Source organism: Mugil cephalus, chromosome 1 (genome assembly GCF_022458985.1).
Source record: "Mugil cephalus isolate CIBA_MC_2020 chromosome 1, CIBA_Mcephalus_1.1, whole genome shotgun sequence".
NCBI classification, from domain to species: domain Eukaryota; kingdom Metazoa; phylum Chordata; class Actinopteri; order Mugiliformes; family Mugilidae; genus Mugil; species Mugil cephalus.
In genome coordinates this window covers 15,405,518-15,424,778 of record NC_061770.1, presented here as the reverse complement: position 1 = coordinate 15,424,778, position 19,261 = coordinate 15,405,518, and the positions used below count along the sequence as shown (strand labels likewise).

At 47.8% G+C, this 19,261-nt stretch overlaps 1 protein-coding gene across 2 annotated transcripts in view; it reads right to left on the bottom strand.

Moving 5' to 3' along the window:
- Positions 1–19,261, bottom strand: part of LOC125011524 (neuron navigator 1-like) — a 74,556-nt gene that overhangs the window by 46,815 nt on the left and 8,480 nt on the right. Inside the window, exons 1-3 of one of the 2 annotated variants that reach the window (XM_047590758.1) lie at positions 12,675–12,921; positions 11,612–12,436; positions 749–851 (exon numbers count right to left, since the gene is read on the bottom strand). In XM_047590758.1, the coding sequence (XP_047446714.1) occupies positions 749–851; positions 11,612–12,431 (923 nt within the window). In that variant the 5' untranslated portion in view covers positions 12,432–12,436; positions 12,675–12,921. Of the gene's footprint in view, positions 1–748; positions 852–11,611; positions 12,437–12,674; positions 12,922–19,261 lie in introns of those variants that run through there. The other variant, XM_047590757.1, reaches the window with a different exon arrangement.

Sequence of the window (19,261 nt, the reverse complement as noted above, 5' to 3'; positions counted from 1 at the left end):
ACCCGTTCTTCACAGGATTTATGACATCTTGTTTGCGCATTAAACTTTTCATAGACAGCCTGTGCGCCTCACAGCTAAATATGTCTTCGGGGACAGCAGCGGAGTGATTCAAGGTTATTACAGTACGGCAAAAGTATGAATGGCAAAGGAAATGTACTCCAGCAGGGAACCATCTGCTGATTTGCTCTTCGCATAGGGCGCTCCCGCTGAGGGACGGAGATAGGGTACATTGCAGGGAGCCGCGTGGAGGGGCAGGCGGACGGGAAGCTCTCAAGGACAAAATCTAAAGACACGCCGCGCGCAGCCAAAACCAGCGGAGGATGCAGGAAAAGGAAGAGGACGCTGACTCGCTCATGTGCAATTAATCCCCAGAATCATTGCTTGTCTCATTGTGTGCATGAATGAGAGCCGCGTGTTTGTGTGTGTGCATTGGCAGGGTGGGCTTTGAAGTAAGCTTTGAGCTAATCCTGCTCCATATTAACCAACGCGAAGTGAGAGCGGAGCGGGCGGGAAATGACAGACAAACAGCTACCGGTCTATCAGGAAAACTGTTATTGATCTGCCTGCAGGCAGTTAACCACCACACCCCAATACACTGTTAGCAATGTCAATAACAATCTCAACATCTCGACTGATGCTCTCTTTCTGCTGCTCGGTATTCCCTTTTTTTGTTTTTCTTCTTTGTATTTCTATCATTGTGTGTGTGTGTGTGTGTGTGTGTGTGTGTGTGTGTGTGTGTGTGGCTGACCTGTGGCTGAGCTGCACCCCTCTCAGGCTAGTCATGGTTTCCTCCAGGTTTTGCCGTAGGTCCAGAACATTTTGCACAGTCCTTTTCCTCTGGGACTCTGGGTCTGCACACAGGCACAAAACAAATACACATGAACACACACATGCACACAGACAATATTTCATTTTTGCAGTGAAAAGAGGACAGTGACCACCTGTTCCAATATCAAGGGTTAATGATGATAAATGATGCGACCAAATGTGAATCATTACATGGTGGAAGTTTCCCGCTAAATGCTAAACGCTCACCTCTTAAAACTGGTAATCATATAACGTTCAATCCCTTCACCCGGTGAAAATCTAGGATTTCAGCGAATCATTAAAACAAAACCTCGGAGATAAATCTACAGCAGTGGAGACAAAGTGATGACAGTAACAAGCGGTGGTAGCAGCAGTGGTAAATGTTGTTTTTCTAGACAGCGGTGGAGCAAAATAAATTAAATATGAAGCAGGCTGACACAACAACAGAAGGAGTCTTTAAACCCACATAGCCTCACACTCTAGTAGCACTCCGTGCAGAGCCACCGCCACCTGTCTGTCCGCCTGCTCGGATAGATGGACGCCACTTTTCCTCCTCTGCTACTAACCTCTGTCAAAATGTCCCGCTGCCCGCTGATTGCCCCGTGGCCCTTTGCCCCTTGATCGCTCCGTGGCAGAATAAGCCAAAAAGCCTTTCTCCCGTAAAACCCACCAGGGGACACGTTCGCATTTGTCTCACTCCTTACTAATATGCTGTAATCTGCTCGGATTGGGCCGTTCACGCTGGGCCATCCTGCCACGCTGATGCATTTGCACGGACGTGTACGCGTGCCTCTTAAAAACCGCTCCGGAGGGGGTCGGATGATTGGATGCAATCAGAGACAATAAGATTTCCTAAATCATCTTGAAGCACTCGATACACCGCTACTTCAAATTGGCCGAACTCATCGACGCCGTAGTGTGATACGGTGACAGAGAATTCATGTATCCAGGGCTCAGGAATGAGCCAATATTAAATTGGGATTAATATAAACTGATCCTCACACATTCTGGGCTCATATTCAGATTAGGATCGGATATATATAACTCAGATGGCGCACTAAGAACTAGGAATATTATACACACACATGATACATAAACATTTAGATGACCTTCACCCGCGCTCTCCAACTCTCTGGTGCGTATTTATGTAGGATGAGGGGTTGGTAATAAAAGTGTAATGGGAAGCCATGGGTCAGTCTGTTAACCTCTGAGGTTCAGTTCAATGGACCATTAGAAGTGGCCAGCTGACTCACAAATAAGAACAATGGCAAATTTACCGTAAGCAAAGTACAGGGTCAGATGGAAATACATTTACTGTATGTCCCTTTATGATTACATTCATGCATTTTGCATTAAATATTAAATAAATAACACAGAATACACAGAATGTAGATGCTGATAAAACTAATTTATTAAAGTAACCATAAGGCATTATTGATTTTTTTTTTTTTATATAACTATTCTATACACTGAAGAAATCCACCAACACATATGACGCCGATCCCACTCCCACACACACACACACACGAGAGCACGGTTCACAACCAACACTGCCATGAATCAGTCCAGCTGGCAAGTGAGGAGGTGAAGAGGAGAGGCCCTTCTAATGAGCGAGGGGGGCAAATCATGAACTGCCGGAGGTGTCAATCTCAACAGCAGCTGCAGACTAAACGCTGCGATATGCCACGGTGGGTCCACGCACACGCACACACACACACACACACGCACACACGCACATTGAGATACAACTACACCAGACCCAATATATGAAGCTGGATTGATTTTTCCTAAAGAGAATGGCCGCATAGGCAATTGATTAAGCAGCCCTGGGGACAGGCGGCTCAATAGAGAGATGATAAAGTAATTGTGATGCAGAACTTGTGATGCAGCTCAAACACAATGTGCTGAAAAATATCTACACAGAAATAGTGCTTCTTTGTTGTGTGGGTGCTCATGTGAAAGATGTAACGAGCCACGTTTCAGCTTTAAAATGTTCAGCTTTGTTCATATGGTCACATAAAGGTCTAACGGGAACAAAGAACCACTAATACATGCAAAAGGAGAAACAGTCTGACACACAATCAGGCTTTAACTGGGCGATTTTAATTACCCCGAACAAGAGCTTTGTTTAACACTGGCGTCAAATTGATTTGATACGGTCTGCTTTATTGTGTGCGTGTGTGTTTGTGTGTACACGTCTGTCTTCCTGTCCCGCCTCTGCCCTGGTCCTGGTGGTCCCAGCTGGCACGGGGAGGGAGCGTAGAGTTGGCGGAGAGGGAATTAGGGATGCAAATATCCCTGTCAAGCCTGGCAGCTCCCCGGGGCTGCAGACGAATTACACTGATCTGGTTTAAACCGAGCGTGCGTCTGCGCGCGTGTATCTGGTGGGGAACGGTACCTCCACCTGCCTCTTCTGGGCACACTCAAAAAAACGCACTCCCGCCCTGAAGAGGCTACGCAACCGACCGAGGCGCCTTTCGTAATGGCCCACTCAGACTCTCGAAACGAGAGTCAGCAAGTTGGAGTTAGAGTGTTTGCTGTAAGTGCACGCGCGCACTCTATACGCAGGGTCATCTCTGCATGCTAATGCGAGTCTGCCGTCAGTCAAAACGACTAAAAAACAAACTAAAAGGAAGGGAGACTCGTGTGCATGTAAACGAGGAAAGTACAGATGGCCAGACAGCCACCAGAAAAAGATCCGTTCCCTTTCTCTCTTGTTGTGTGTGGTCAGCTCATGAGTCCATAAAAAAAGAATCGCTGGCCTTTGAATTGGAAGCAAAGTTTAAGAGCTTGTTTTTCCGAACCCTAAAGAAAGAAACTGTAGACGTTTCCACTGCGCTCAGCGTTTTGTTGGGTTCGTCGGGGACTATTTTCAGCTGCGGACTAATACTCGCCTCCATATTTTCAGCGACAGGGCAGATTATGTAACTCAAAACTAATGACAGTGCTTGTGCCCATTACTAATGAAAGAGACCTGTTTATACAGTGCAACAGTAAGGTTTTAATAGTTTAATGATAACATTGATGGAGAGAGGAGGGATGTGTTAGATGCACAAGGAATAACAATTTATGGGATGAATGCATCGTTGCTTTTGGCCTACTAATCGCATTATAACATCATATTTTATCCTATACGAGAAGAGGAAGCTATAACATTGCTACATCTGATACAGACGGAGAGAGTGAGTAAGAGAGTGAAACTGCTGTCCACTTGATTTCCTCTCTTGGGTCACTTGACTCTCCTCTCCATCAGAAACAAACAAACTCCCCGCAGAGACGCTAATGGCTCCGTCCTTGCGGGAGCGGTCTGCCATTTTTTCGCGAATGCGCCGCGTGGATATGGCGGTTCAATTTAGAGGTGTAGAGGGTGTAAATGCGCGCTCCTAAATCTGGTGTATCTTGGCCGGCGAGAAATTCGGCTCGGAGGAATATGAACGAAGGGTTTGAGTAATGGCCTCCGTTTCTATTCTTTCCTTCCTTCCCTCCGGAGTTCATCCGTCTCCGTCCTGTCCACGTGTGTGCACATACGTTAGTGTCACCGAGCTCCCTCCGGGCCACGTTACGCTTATCGCATGATCGATGGGCGTGGGGGAGCATCACCGGCGCTACGCGGTGAAATAGCTACATCTCCAGCGGTGTACGTCTTTAAAATAGTCTATAAGCCTAAGTGGCTGTTGGTCTGCTTCAAAGACAATCATTACAGCATTCCTGACAAGTGACAAACGAGAATCACACAAACAGGATGCTAGTAAAACCTTTGCGGTTTGTGTTATTGTTGAAGGTTCAAGGTGACAAGAGACAAACTCGGAGCCTATGATATTCACAACAATGTGTGTTTGCACTTACTAAGCTACTAAAATGGATTACTTATTGCAACAGGACCAGTTTCTTTCTGAATTGTTTCCCCTGTGCTTTGAATTGACTCAGTCTGGCATCGCAGCCCTAAGCTGACCTTAGACCGTTTGCAAAACAGGAAGTATTACAACATACAGCCATTCCTGCACATCTGGACAGGACGGACAAACACACACCAGAGCACCCAAATGTGCATCCCCAAACTTGCACACATGCATAAACATATGCGCACTGAGGTTTGCATCTGCTACACGGGGATGTCACAACAGGATATTAAAACCCTTGAAGATTACATCTGATATATGACATGAATGGTTGATGAGCACATCAGAGAACAGGGCCGATTCTGTGCACGTTAAATTTAAGCGGTCGTCGGTCCAAGCGCTTTAAATGATGCGCCGACCTTCCCGTGAAACTAAAAATTAGTGTGCCAATGCACATTTAAGACAGTGGGAGATGGCCGGGGCTAGTTTGCGCGGCTCGCTCTGGAATCCGTTTAAAATTGGACATCCTTGTGTAGGAGTACGCTCCACAAAAGAGACGACAGGGAAGGATGAGTAACGCACCAACTGCCTTAGACTTCAGACAGTTGCGGACGTGCGGAGGGACAGATGAAATGATCAAATATAGATCCAGGGTGACGCCGTATGTGCAGCAACTAGCAAAACACAGTTAAAACCGTTTTAACTTTAATCTCGCTTCAAGCTGCTTAAAAGTCGCAGCGCTGTCCGCTTAGATGAGGACGCTCGGAAGTGACTTAAGAGAAGTTTACTTTCTTGGAAAATAAGGTCGAGACATTGGCGAGGTAACACCTAAAAGAACATCTCGCCTCTTTCCTTATTCAAAACACAGAGAGGGACGTGAATGCTTCTCCTGCAGCGAGCTGCGCTGGATGAGATTAACCATGTCAGAGGCGCTTTAAGAGATGAAGGGAGGCGCACACACACACACACACACACACACACACACACACACACACACACACACACACCACTTATAAAACACACATGGCATGCAGATGAGGCTGTCAAAGAATTATCACCTGGAGGAAAATCACAACCATTCGATTTGATGGACACGTGTGTCTGTCTTCGTGAGCTTCAAACACCTAGAAGAAGCATCTCCTCTGTTTCCTGCGCACACAGGGAAACTCCATTCTAAATCTGAACAAATCTAAATGCAGATAGCGTCACGCGCACACACTCACGGAAGCACGCAGTCAGCCACATACTTACTGACACACATGCTGAATAAACCCAGCAATGAGCCGAGGCAGACCATAACGTGTGGCAGTGTTTGGGTGTATTTTTGTTCAAGAGGGTTGTTTCCTGTGGAACTGTATTTTACAATCTACTTAAAACCAGCCGCAGCTCTGCTCGCACATGTCACACATGCAGCCTGCACTCTTGTGCGCGGAGCCTGCAGTGTTAACGAGGGGATGGGTGATACAGTAGAACTGATGACAGCAATTAAGTAGCTAAGTATCTGCACTAAAACGTTGCAAAAATTCTGCCAATAAAGCAGATGAATAGAACTATTCACACATAAAGGTGGCTTACACCGGGGTCATCGTGGATTTTACCACTTAATATGTGGATTCTTTTCTTGTTTTATACACTGGAAGTGCAGGGATGGAGACTAATGAACTGGCGGACTAACTGTTGCAGTGTCCGTCGGCATAAGTCTGTCATGGTACGTGTCGTTTGTTATTGTGACATGTATGGCATCTATACACGTTTTCATCTGCTCATCCAAAGCATTCTCGTGCCCCCTGAAGAATCCCAAGACGTTGCCAGGACATTCGAGATATTCAAACCCTGGAGCAATTTCTGTGTCTACCCCAGGTTCTCCTCCCAGCTGGCCCTGCGCACTAAACCTCCAAGCATGTGTCCTCAACAGATGCTTGAACCTCCACAACAGGCCCTTTTTTGACGTGAAGCAGATCTATTCCGAGGTCGGATGTCCGGACGCCTGAGCTCCTCACCCTATCACTCAGGCTGAGCCCAGTCACCCTATACAGAGGAAACGCTTATATCCATGATTCTATTCAGTGAGTCGAATACCTAACATATCATGGTAAAAGATTCTTGAAAATCCAATGTTGTCGTGAAGCAAACGCTTGTACGCTAATAAATCTGGGGCCATTGACCTCAGGAGGCATAAAATAGCAAAATATGCAACAGTTGGCTCAATTAAATACATGTTTATTTAAAGAACAACGAGGGTCACCGAGGGGCGCCTACGTTTGCTCCCTGTTTGTTGGTTGAGTTTCATCGCGTATTGCTGATCGTAACATTGCCACCGACCACAGCTCTGTCATGAGACTGAGACGTATGAGTCTGTGCGACCGATGCCGCTTCCTTAAAGCAGCTCGAAGATGCAGGGAGCTGGATCGGCAACAATGGGCGCTTTTATCTGAGGCCTTTCATGAGAGGAAAACACAAACAGAACAGGAATAGATGAGCACTAAGTACTCCTCAATCACAAGGTGGCCCGCATAACTCTCCATCTGTTTAAATGTCACTCGCTCTCACACACAAGTGCTATGTACGACATAATAACTGAGATCACATGTGGAAAATGTGGAAAAAGTGCTGCATACCGCATAATATAAACCATATACATGAATAGATTCTGTGTTTTTTTTTTTTTTTTAAAGGGGGATATAATATTATTTCTTCATGCTATCAAAGAAAAACACTTGCTCAGTTGCTTGTTTTACCAAGCTGCAATTAGAGGGTAATTTTGCTGTGACACTCATTCTAGATAAGTTAAGGGAGAGTGCTCAGGTTTCATCAATAAGCACTTAAACCGTCAAACATCAGCACGAATATGACATAATACAGCCCTTCCATAGTCGCCTGGGTCTATCTGAATGCTATCCTCACACCAATAAAATAAGTTACGCGCCTTTAAGTGATAGGCAGCGTGCATGTGTGCTGTTGTGTAAGAGCTGATGAGATAAAAACAGAGAGCACTAATATGATTTAGGAAGAGGATGGCAGGAAGCAGACAGCACTAATGCAATGGCTCCTGCATTAAGTCCTCGGAGACTGACCACAAAGCATTGTAAGCGCACACACTAACGCACACGGAGGGAGCGAATGCAAAACGAATACGTGCTTCGTAACGCGCACGCAACCACTTCTTTTTATCTATGAATCCTCCAGCTGACAACATCCCTGTCACACACACACACACACACACAAAAAAAAAAAAAGATGTCCCCTGTCCTCCTCCTGAAACACTCGCACCAGAAATATCCTCACTGCTGCCTGACTGGTGACAGAACACCGCTACCCGTCAACTCACATCACGGTTGAAAGAGAGGAAGGGGAAGAGATGGAAAGATCTGGAGGGATGCTTTATTCCTCGCTTTCCCTGGGCGTTAGCGCTTGTTTGGCTCGTCTCCACCTCCTCGACGGGAGGACGACTGCCCTGAATCCTCCCGTCAGCAAAGCCCGGGGCAGAAACTGGTCGCTCCGACCGCACCCGCATCCCATTAGAGACTCAGCACTGCACATCACAATAGAAGAACTGAGCATGAAAAATACCTTGTCACGGCAAAAAAAGGATGAATATAGGGGAGCGTGGTGTATCAGGGAATGTGCGTGTGTTAGCATGTGAGAGCTTTGGACCTGGGGTGCCGCGCTGGTTTGAGGCTATGCCCCGCTGCACTGTTGAGTTGTCTCAAACCGCCTCGGGTGCGCGTTCGTCTGTGTGGGCCTTCTTCTCTTCTCGGGCTTTGTCGATTTCTCAGTAAAGTTTATTGTTTCGCAGATATGAGGATGCAAGAGGAACCATGCCCCCCCTCCCGCACACACACGCACAACACACAAGACAATGAGTGCACTAAAATAACAAGCACACTGGTAGTCAGGGCGGCATTAATGAGCATCCATGTTGCAGTGAGTCACATTTAGTTCCGCCGAGTCTTCGGCTTCGGCAAAAACCGAGACCACCTCCGATCTCCTGACCTCGATCTATATTCTCCATCCGATCTTTTGTACGGTAAAACTCCTTTAAAATCTTTAACCAAACAGATGTCCTGTTGGCTCTAATCTTTAATTCATTTTAGTCTCTATCGCTGGCCTTTTTCAGGGTGATAGATCTGTGATTAGTGGAACGGGGGTCGAATCTTCTCATTATCTTTATGCGAGGTCTAATCCGGGTGCTTCGCTGGATTGTCTCTAAACCGTGCCTGCCCCATGCTGGGAAAGACCACTGCTTTAGGGAGCTTACCCTCTCACACACACCTCATTACGGGCGCTCGGACGGAACCGGGAGGCGCCATTAGTGGCGTGCGTCCGAGGTTGAGCGCTTCAGATCGCTCCGGCGGCGTACGCTGTATATGCTTTACGAGACGCCACTCAGGTGGACTCATTTCAGTGGACAAGAATTTCACAAATGGAGTTCATCATCCTCCGCTAATAAGTGCAACCTTGATTGTAATGCCGCTAATGGGATATCGTGTAATACGAGCTGCATTTGGGAGAATTACTCCTTCCTGATGTCCAGAGCGGCTGCGCGAGGACACACACAAGTCAAGTAATTCTCTAAATCCAATTAATGAAAAGCTCTTCATCATCGCTCAGTGGTTAAACACGTATGTCCGATTAAAGAGAAACAGATGATACTGACACTAATCCCAAATCAACTCACAATATAAACATACTGGCCTAACCTTGAAATTGTATGTGTGTGAGCGTGTAGGACGTTTATCCTTTTTTCATGGATGGCAATGGCATTCACGTTACCTTTGTCTGCTCCTGAATGCTACTCTCGAAAGGACAGTGTCACAGCGCATGCTGGTAGATGTCACAAAACACGACAAGCACATATTACTCCCTGTAGTTAGCAGCTGACATGTAGCTTCCGCAGCAGCAGACTATGGCCAAACGAAGGTTGATCCACCATGATAGTGCGGGGATATGCAGCTTTAATATCTCCGGGATGCAGAAGAGGAGAAGGTGGGATGTTATGAGGGAAGAGGAGGAGTGGATCGCTGGGAATGATGCATTGAACATCCATAATCTATCTTCCTATGACCGAGCACACAGAGCAGAAACCAATTAGCCGAGCATCCCATCGGAAATGGAGAAGTAGATACAATAAAGGATGAGCCCACAGCTGCAAGCTACAGGCCAAGTTCCAATTAACCTCTCCCTAATGCACACACACACACACACAAATTTACAAATTTACACGACTGGCAAACACACCTACTGGGGCTTCTATGACGAAACCTCTCCCTGGCTGTGGTAGGCTGTATTTGGGATGGCAAACAGAAATTTAGGTCAACGGCTATAACCATTGTTTTGCTCCAATGGCGCTCCCTCTCCCTCCATCTCTGTCTCTGTCTGTTCATCCTATAAATCTCAATTCTTAGCAGGTTCCTCCATCTACTTTCTTCCCCTCTATTATTTCCACCCTCCTCCCTACCTGTCCGCCTGCTGCTGGTGTGGCCAGCAACATCGCAACAAGGAACAAGGGCACACAGGTACACACCGCACACATACAGCACACAAACACACACACACACACACACACAGGCTGCAGGGGCAAGGTTATCCATGCTGCGATTCGGTGCTGAGCTGAAGGATACAGGATGGCGAGGGGAGAAAAAGAGGGCATGCAGAGGAAGACAGAGACTGTTTTGATGAGTGAGTGATCATCTCACTCACTCTCTTTCTGCTCCCACTGCGAGAAAGAAAGAAAGGGAATGAGCAACAGTGGAAGGCAGAGAGTCTGTGTGCGTGTGCGTGAATGAATAATGGATGAAAGGTGCAGATTCAAACCCCGGTTTGACCTATTAGTCACAAACTCAGTCGTCATTCTCGCAGAACAACCCCCCCCCCCGAGATGCGAAAACTTTGAACGCACAACGCGTCCCAGCGCATCCGCAGCGATACGTCCGGCTCTACCTGCCCGTGCCACCACCCACTCAAATTCCCCTCTCTCCTCCCACGCGTTGCCCCCAGTAACAGGGGGGAGGAGGAGGTGGGGCTGGGGTGGGGTGGATACTGACCATCTGTCAGTGGCCCGGAGATCAATGGAGCCAGTGGGGAGGAGGGAGAGAAGGGTCGACGAGGGTGAGGAGGGAGTGGTGCGAGGCTAAATATGTGGCCCACTGTGACCAGAGCCTGGCGCACTACGCAGCTTTATTTACCGACTGAAAACACACTCCCCGCCGGTCCCCAGTCACACGGCGTTTATTAACGAATGGCTGATTTTGGTGCGAGCCAGCCCACATGCAGAAACATGAAACATGCAGCTTAGACAAGCGCATGCGGCGACAGCAGCGAGATACGCTTTTTGATACTGCTTTTTAATTTTAGAACGCGCTCTCGTGCCAGCAGGGGTGTCGAGACAGACGCGGAAAAACAGAGAGATGGAGGCATAATGGGAGCGGAAGAGGGCTCTCATTTGACGGTTAATGTAAATCTAGCTCACTGTGGCAGTGGGTCAGATGAGACTAGGACAAAACACTCCAGTGCTGGGTAATGAATCAACATCACAACAATGTCAGCCCTCTGGAAATGCTTACTTCAGCTGCTTTGCAGGAGCGCACGCTGCTCGTACACATATCTATTTTATCAGCATCAGGATCTATTTTACAGAGCTTAACGGTTGTTGGAAAATTTTCACCACCTCCAGAACGAGAATTGTAAATGTTATATAGTGGGAACCACTTCAATATTCAATAACACATTGATGTTGTGGTCTGCTGCAATAGAGACTGAACTCATTTAAAATTCACTGTTGATGCTGCTGCTAGAGCAGAGCGAGAGCTGGAGGAAAAGATTTGGGTGTGGAGAGGAGAGGACAGCACAGGGGAGCAGAGCAGAGGAAGTCAAATCCTTATCTCTCATCTATCGTTATCTTTAACGAGTGCAGCATTAATGGTGATATCAAAATAACGAGATTGTGATTAAATTAGCAGACTCACCCAGCATTTGGCTAAAGAGCAGCTGCTCCAAGTCTCCCAGAACCGTCACGACCAACTCTGGGTCCACCTTTAGAAAGCCCTTATCCTCTTCTCCTTCCATCCCCTTCTTCTCTTTCTTGTCCTCTGTCGACAGAGATCCTGGTTTCGGCTTCTCCCCTGTTTTTTTACCATTAGTTCCAGTACTACTAGCTCCATTGGAGTTAGTTTTGGTTGGATGATCATCAGGGTCTATGTCTGCAGTCTGGCCCGCCTCAGAGGCCTTGCTGATGGGCTTGACCTCAGCATAAGGTCCCCGTGGTTTACCAGGTGCAGGGATTCTACTCGGCTTGCCCACGTTAGAAGTCACAGCCGCGGAGCAGAACGTTTTGGGCTTCCCCTGGAACAGAGACTGCTCTGACTTCGAAAGTGTCCGGGAGAGCGGCTGTCTCCCGCCGCCTGCCTGACCCGTCTTAGTCTGGCCGGCTTTGTTGGTACCAGCGTTGGGCTTGCTTGTATCATCGTTCCACCGGGGAGATTGGTACAGGTGCAGCTTCTTCTCAGCGTCAGTGAGCACAGACAAGTTGCTAAGTGACCGCTGTTTTCGGAGCCCTGTCGGATTGGGGACTGGGATGGGGATAGATCCAGAGGTGGGCCGGTAGACCTTGAGCTCTGACCCAGAAGGACGCGGCGGCCCCTGGGGCAGAGCGGAGGGCTTGGCAGGTGGCTTCCTTGAGGCCATGGCCTGGGCTGAAATGTCCTGGCAGGAGACAGCAGCAGACCTGAGGTCCAGCTCTCTGGGCTTAGCCGTCATGCTAATGTTAGCCACATTAGCCTCCAGCATCCCTCCTGCAGAGAGCCAAGCAACAGCATCAGTGACACACTGGAATACACACAGCCCGACAGAAAGAAAAAGGAAGGAGGACGGGTACAAAGAAATGTGTAAAAAGCACAAAGGCTGTCTGGTTTGCTCTCCCTCTTTACCCCCCGGGTCAAGAACGGAGCCAGACTCCCCGCAGTGTGAGTCTGTGGGTTCCCCCCTCTGCTGAAAATGACAGTGGGTTAGTAGAGTGACAGTCCTACTCACTGCTGATAATCCATGGATCTGCAGATACGTGTCCACTGCCTAAATATATTCCCTCGCGGCGTGTCCGCGGCTTCTCGAGCCACACAGATGACAATAGCGCTGCCAGAATAAAACCCAACACAGACGAGCCTCTTCCACCGCGTGCCCCTCTGCTTCTCCGCTGCTCTGAGCTCCCTCCTGTTCTCCAGGCAAGCAGCAGCCGACTGACAGGAGAAACGGTCGCAGCAGCAGCAGAGGCAGCGGCAGCAGCAGCAACACCCCCCCCCCCCCCCCCCCCCTCCCCTTTCTCTCCTCCACCTCTCCCTCGCTTGCTGGTTCGCTCGTTCGCTCACTCGCTCTACCCCCGCTGGCTCATTCACCCTCCCTCTCCTTCTTCCTCCTCTTTCCCTCCCTTCTTCGCTCTCGTTGTCTCTCGCTTTCCGTCTCTCCTCCCACTGGCTGATTCACTGCCTCTCTCTCTCTCTCTCTCTCTGTCTCCTTCTCAAACACACACCACAGACGCTGTGTTATGCCGCACACCAGCGAGTGCGAACATAAGGGCTTGACGATAAATTACCAGCATCTTGTATAAACTCAGCTCTTCCTTGTTCCTGTGTTTCAATAACAGCTCTCTCTCCTTTTTTTTTTTTTATCGCATCCTTTACAAGAGGGGTTCCTCTTGAAATGAATCCTATCCACTTTCTGTCAGTTAATCCTATTGTTCTTATTCGTTTCCCTCTTTTTGAAGAGGACATCACATTAAATAGAGGAAGAAATGAAAAAGGAGACGAAGCCATATTTACATTCTGACTCTAATTATCTAAAAATGAAAGCCTCTCCCCCACATACATAAAACCAGCGCAATCAGTCATAATCACATTAGCTGCTCTATTCAGCCATTCAAATTCAGATTTTCTTATGTGTCCTAATCACCAGAAGCCCACCCATGATTAAGCTGATTCAAATTATCTGAAAAACAGGCATGACAGCAGGATCAGCTTAGAGGAGCAGAATACCCATTTACCAGTCCCTCACATACATCCAGCTTCAATTAGTAGCCTACAGACCTCAAATGGTCGTCACAGAACCCCCACCTGCCTCGTATTACCTCTCCGCTCATTTCCATCACTCTTTCCCTCATTTCCTCCCTTCCTTTCAATATGCCCCCCCCCCCTCCCCCAGCTACTTAATACAGACGTACAGGCCATTAAGTTAGCAGGGTGGAGATCCATCACGTTCCCTTCTATCCGTTCATCAGCACAATAATTATGCCACCGCAGTGATTTAAAAGGAGCACGCGAGCACATGTGGGCGTGTGAATGAATGTTGATGTCTGTATTTCTGTCCGTCTTGCGCTCCGCGTATGAGGGCGTGCGTGGGTCTTCCTCTACGAGCGTGTCACATTGATGAGACAGGCGCAGACGAGGCATCGCTCCAGCCCAGGCACCGGGTTAGCTTCGGCACGTTCAGCTACGACATTACATGGCTCTGGACATCCCATCTCAGTCAAGGAACGGGATTATCTTCTTCCTCAGCCTCCTTATTCGTGTCCTTCTTTCTGTACCGTCACTCTTATCTGCCCTACAGAATCAGCTCTTATTTTTTCTCCTCACAACAAAGGGGGAATGGAGAAAGATAAACGGCATGATGTCATAATATCTCCTCTGTTTTTTTTACTTCCATTACAAGTATCCAGGATGACGGGGTATAAAATTAACTTTAAGTCCATCACGGGCCCATTAGCAATCAATAAAAAGAAAAGTGTTTGCAGTACAACTTGTTTTTCGTGTAGCAATGCATCCTGCAGGTGGAGTGTTTACGGTCTGGCTGTGTTACCGTTAATGTGCTTCACTTCTTGCCAGCAGCAGGGCCCGTAGCTACGATGCTATCAGGCCTAAAACTGTTAGGACTATTCAAACAAGCCCGCTGTTTTCTGTTACATTTGCATAAATCGGTTGACACTAAACCAGAGCGAAAACAAACAGTCTCCTGTTTGCTCACATTCCACGCTCAGTATTAGAGAGGCACTTTAACAACTTTAACAGTACCCAAACCGGCGCGCACTGAAGCTAAAAATGACTCGTGCTTACACCAAACGTAACGTCCACTTGAATGAACGCGTTCAATACGGGAGCCGAACACAGACATCAACACAGACGCACATTGGTTGCTTAATTGTGTAAAGGTCAAAGCCATTCATTAGAAGCAGCGCGCTTTAATAAAGGGCCAATGTTGGGGTGGTTATGCCACACTGAAGCCAGAGCTGTGTGGTGACAGTTATAGGGGCTCTGGGGGGCTCGCTAGCAGGGCAGTAGCCGGGTTGAGGGATGTAATTTAAGGCTAATAGGTGCTGTACGTCAGCTCTTATACCTCCCTGATGAGGGATTAAGGTTATTCCGAAGTGAGCGGCTGCGTACAAGGCAGGTCTGTGCGGTGCACAGATGCGCACGGGGCTCGAAAGTCTCGAAAGTGTCAATGCTCTCGGAAGCACGTATACACACAGTTAAAGAGCGTGTTGGCAGCACACAGCTACTTGTTTGTTCCAGCACTCGTCTCTTTGGCACCGCCATCAAATCACTTTAATATACGGCCGATGTAAACATACTGTATATTATTTCCCTTTATTGCCTTTAAGTCTCGCTCTGCACAGCACGCTGCCTGTGCACGGAGTCGGACCGCGCAGAGCGATCTGGTCCGACATCAAAGGAGCTGAAACTTTCAGAGTGCGAGTGCCAGTGCTCAATATTAGCCTACGCTCTCAGCACATAGCGGCCTTTTACATTCAGTGTTTGTGCGCATCTGTGGGCTGACCACGGCGGCCGAAGCTTTAGGAAATTTGCTACGATGACAGGCAAACAGTTCCGCGCACACGCATAAAGGCACTTTTAAGCAGAAAGGTAATCACGGGGTAAGTGAGACAGGCAAAGAGGAGATACGGGGATGAATGGGCAGATTGAAAGCACGGAGCGAAATAGAAAGAGAGAGACCGACAGAAAGCGGCAGTGTCTCGGTATTTTTGCATGAGCATATTTGCACAAGCATCTCCAAACAGCTTGGAACAGATTGGCCACTATGTTTCGTGAAGAGCGGTCATGTGAAGTAGCCAGTAGGATACGCACTCAGAGACACTGAGTGGCGCATTATATGCGTGTTTACGAGGTTACACCAGGTCTCCAGCGTTGAAAGGAAAAGTACTGTGAGCGAAGAGCGAAGCACTGCAGATCTGGTTGTAACTAATTGCATCACAGCGCCTTCCACTCAAAGAGGAACCGTTCCCGTTCGGGCCAAAGCAGATGGCATGCGTTCTCACTTGCACCCACTCCCTGTCGTCACGCACCCCGCTCTTTGTTCCTCTTGTTTTGCCTCTTTGTGCGCAGGAACAAGAAACACAACTCGCTTTAAAGATGAGACAAGTGCGAACGGGGCGGTGAGGTGAGAAGAGCGTGACGAGAGCGAGTGAGACTGTGTGCGCGAGAAGAAAAAAAAGAAAAGGGAGCAAATCGGAACAAGGTGAAAGGAGCCTACTGGATGATAATGATGAGGTTAAAGGAGAAAATTATAACTCAGAAAACGAGGCTTTGAGGAGAGTGTGAAGAGGAGGAAGAGGACGGGTGAGGAAGGATCTCTGTATGTGTGCCAGAGGAGCAAAGGAAGCCTGTAAGACAGAGGGGGGATATCCTGCCTCGCTGCCTCGCCACTCCTGCTACATTTGCTTATGTCCGCTAACACGCTAACGCATGGGGCCTACAGGACACAATGAAGAATACCAGACCATGACACACACACACACACGAGGGAAGGCTCACGTTCACACACAAGCTGGTACAACACTGTATGTCCTGTTTACACACTAAACACTGAGATGGCAGCCTGATCGATGCGCACAGTGCGCCGCTTCCTACTATGAGTTAAAACTGCATTTGTGAGTAAGAGATGAAGTTTTTTCCGCAGCGACACCTCTATGGCAGTCTGGCTGAGTGCCGGTGATGCACAGCGTGAGTCACCGGCTTAAGCATTTGGGAAATTCAACTTCGGGTGACAATAGTGCAGCATTACTCACACAAACTCCAAGAGGGACAAACACTAATCCAGAACAAACACCATTCTCTCTCTTGGGGTGAATGTCGCACACTCATCATGAGTCACATCACAGCTGAGAGCTGAAAAAACATCAGACCTGCAATCTTGGGGATCTCGGCAGGAGGAAATCAATTCGTGTGCGTTTTTGTTTTTGTTTTAAAAAAAGGGGTAGTGTGTGTTTTTTTGTAGACGCTCCCTCAGAGATGCCTCAGTGTTGACATTCTCAGCACACTTCCCAGGGGTATCCCACAATACTCTGCTGCGGAGAATGGAGTTGCCTGGTTACAGCGTGGTGTGCAGACAGTAGCAATGGATCACCGCCGTGTGTGTGTGTGTGTTTATTTGTGTATTTGCGCGTCTCTTGATAAGAAGGCAAATATATAAAAAAAAAAAATGTATAGTATATAATATAAGTATCCAAAAATCTACAGTGTAAGCTTGTGCACTGGCTTCGTGTTATTACTTTGACAAATAGACTCCATTCCTGTGTGCGTGTGTGGTCCAACACAGCAGGGAGGTTACACACATGAATGACTTAACTGGACGCCCTGGGTAGGAGCCACCCCACAGGTCAAGAAGTATCTTGAGCCTGCACTCATTCACCCTTCTCCCTCCACTCTTTCCTCCTCCTTCATCTTGGGCTCTGTAATGCAGCTGCGCCTTACTGGGTGTCTAATGCATTGTAAGGAAACGGCCCTGAGGGTGGAGAGGAGACAGGAGGAGGTGGCGGCTCTGTCCTTGCCACATCAAGCTCGGCTGCTCCATTGTGCAAGGGCGAATGACGGCGCGATGAGGAGCCGCTCTGCGCGTCCGTGTGGATTTCTATTTCTATTCACATGAATCTGATATTTGAACCGTAAATATCGGCTGCCCCTGACACTGGATTGAACTCCCGAAAAAAGGTCAAAGGTCAGGTCAAATACAGAGCGGGGCATTCCGTCAAAACCATAAATAGTTCTTACTGCCTCACTCCCGATGATGAGTGTGGACATAATCTAAACCATTCTTATGTCTGATCATCTTCCTAAAGCTATTAAACCGCGCACCACTGTCCGGTGCCAACCCGGCATATGCCTCCCCTGATTAGATTGACCAAAGAGGATTAGGCACTGTCTAAGAGTAGATGCAGTCTGGGTTATCGAAATGCTGCCCGCTAAACCGCGCGAGGGCATTAAACGGGCGGCATGCATTAATGTTTATCAACGGCAAGCTGATTTTATACCTTCATTACTTAAGATTTCCTTGCCTCGTCCAATAGTGAAAGCCGCCTCCAAATGTGCTTGCCTAAACGAGGACGGCCCAAAGTGAGGCATGAGATGCTAAGAACCTGAACGTATGCTGTTTAACACTGTATATGCTGACAGCTTTAACGGGTAAGCATTTAATCTGTCAGTCAATATACGGCCCACTTCAGAGTAGTGATATCATACGTGTATTCAAAGTGAGAACTAATGTTAATGTGTAATCGGGTGTGGTTCCCAAAATCGGAGAAAATGATTTGTCCTGGTGGGCGGATGATTTATGCGAGTATGTGGATTCGCACGGCGTCACAGCCAGTCTGTGACTGCTAGTCTCACTCACAGCTGACAAACGTAACCAAGGAACCAATGCATAATGACTTATTTGTTTTGTTTTTTTACTGATTTCTGCAATAGGACGGACAACAGGACTAAGAGTTTGTAAGTTTACTATGAGAATAAATGAGAGGAGCCGGGACTCGTGGAGGGTCCATTGGGAATTTCAGGCCATACCCCTTGCTGGGAGATGAAAAATGATACAGAGTCCACATCAAATTTGTCTTTCAAACACCATCTGTGTACTGTCACACACACACACACAGGCTTGGATACGAGCACATGCTCAAATGCACGTCTCCAGAGAGCGATAAGGTCAAGAGGTCTGTGGTCTAATTGAAAGAGCACATGGTGCCACGGTCACATTAAATGTTCGGGTCTTCATTAGTGTCTCCAAAAGAACATGTAAGAGCTGATTATGTTACCACCGATATGCTGCAAGCATATGGAAAATGTTCATGGGAAACCACTTTTAAGATGAGCGCTAAGGATAACGGTTATCAAAGCAGGTCATGTTTAGGCCAGATTTGTCAAAATTTAACCAATGTTTAATCTGTGTTTCCGTCTCTGTGCACATATTTTGTGTTTGTTCTACGTCTTACTTACAAATAATGAAATCCACCTCACTGGTCCTCTCTTTTCCTCTTCCACCCTCTCACTCGTTCTCGCTTCCTTCCCTAAACTTGGTGTTCCACCCAGCCTCCCTCCCTTCCTCCGCTCCCTAAATTACTGTTATTACGGTGTCAGCCCACCCTCCATGTAAAACGCAGCTTCAGAGGAGCCTAAGACACTTTGGTTCTGTTTCTAACGCCTGCTAGGGACCAATTACAAGTACCACAACCATAGCCCCAAGACAGCCAGAGGCCTTTTAAGACTGGGGCTGGTCCACCACCAGTTCCCATCCCCCCCTTTCCACAGCCAGCTGGTGGAAACCTCCAAAAAGGTTTTAAAAAG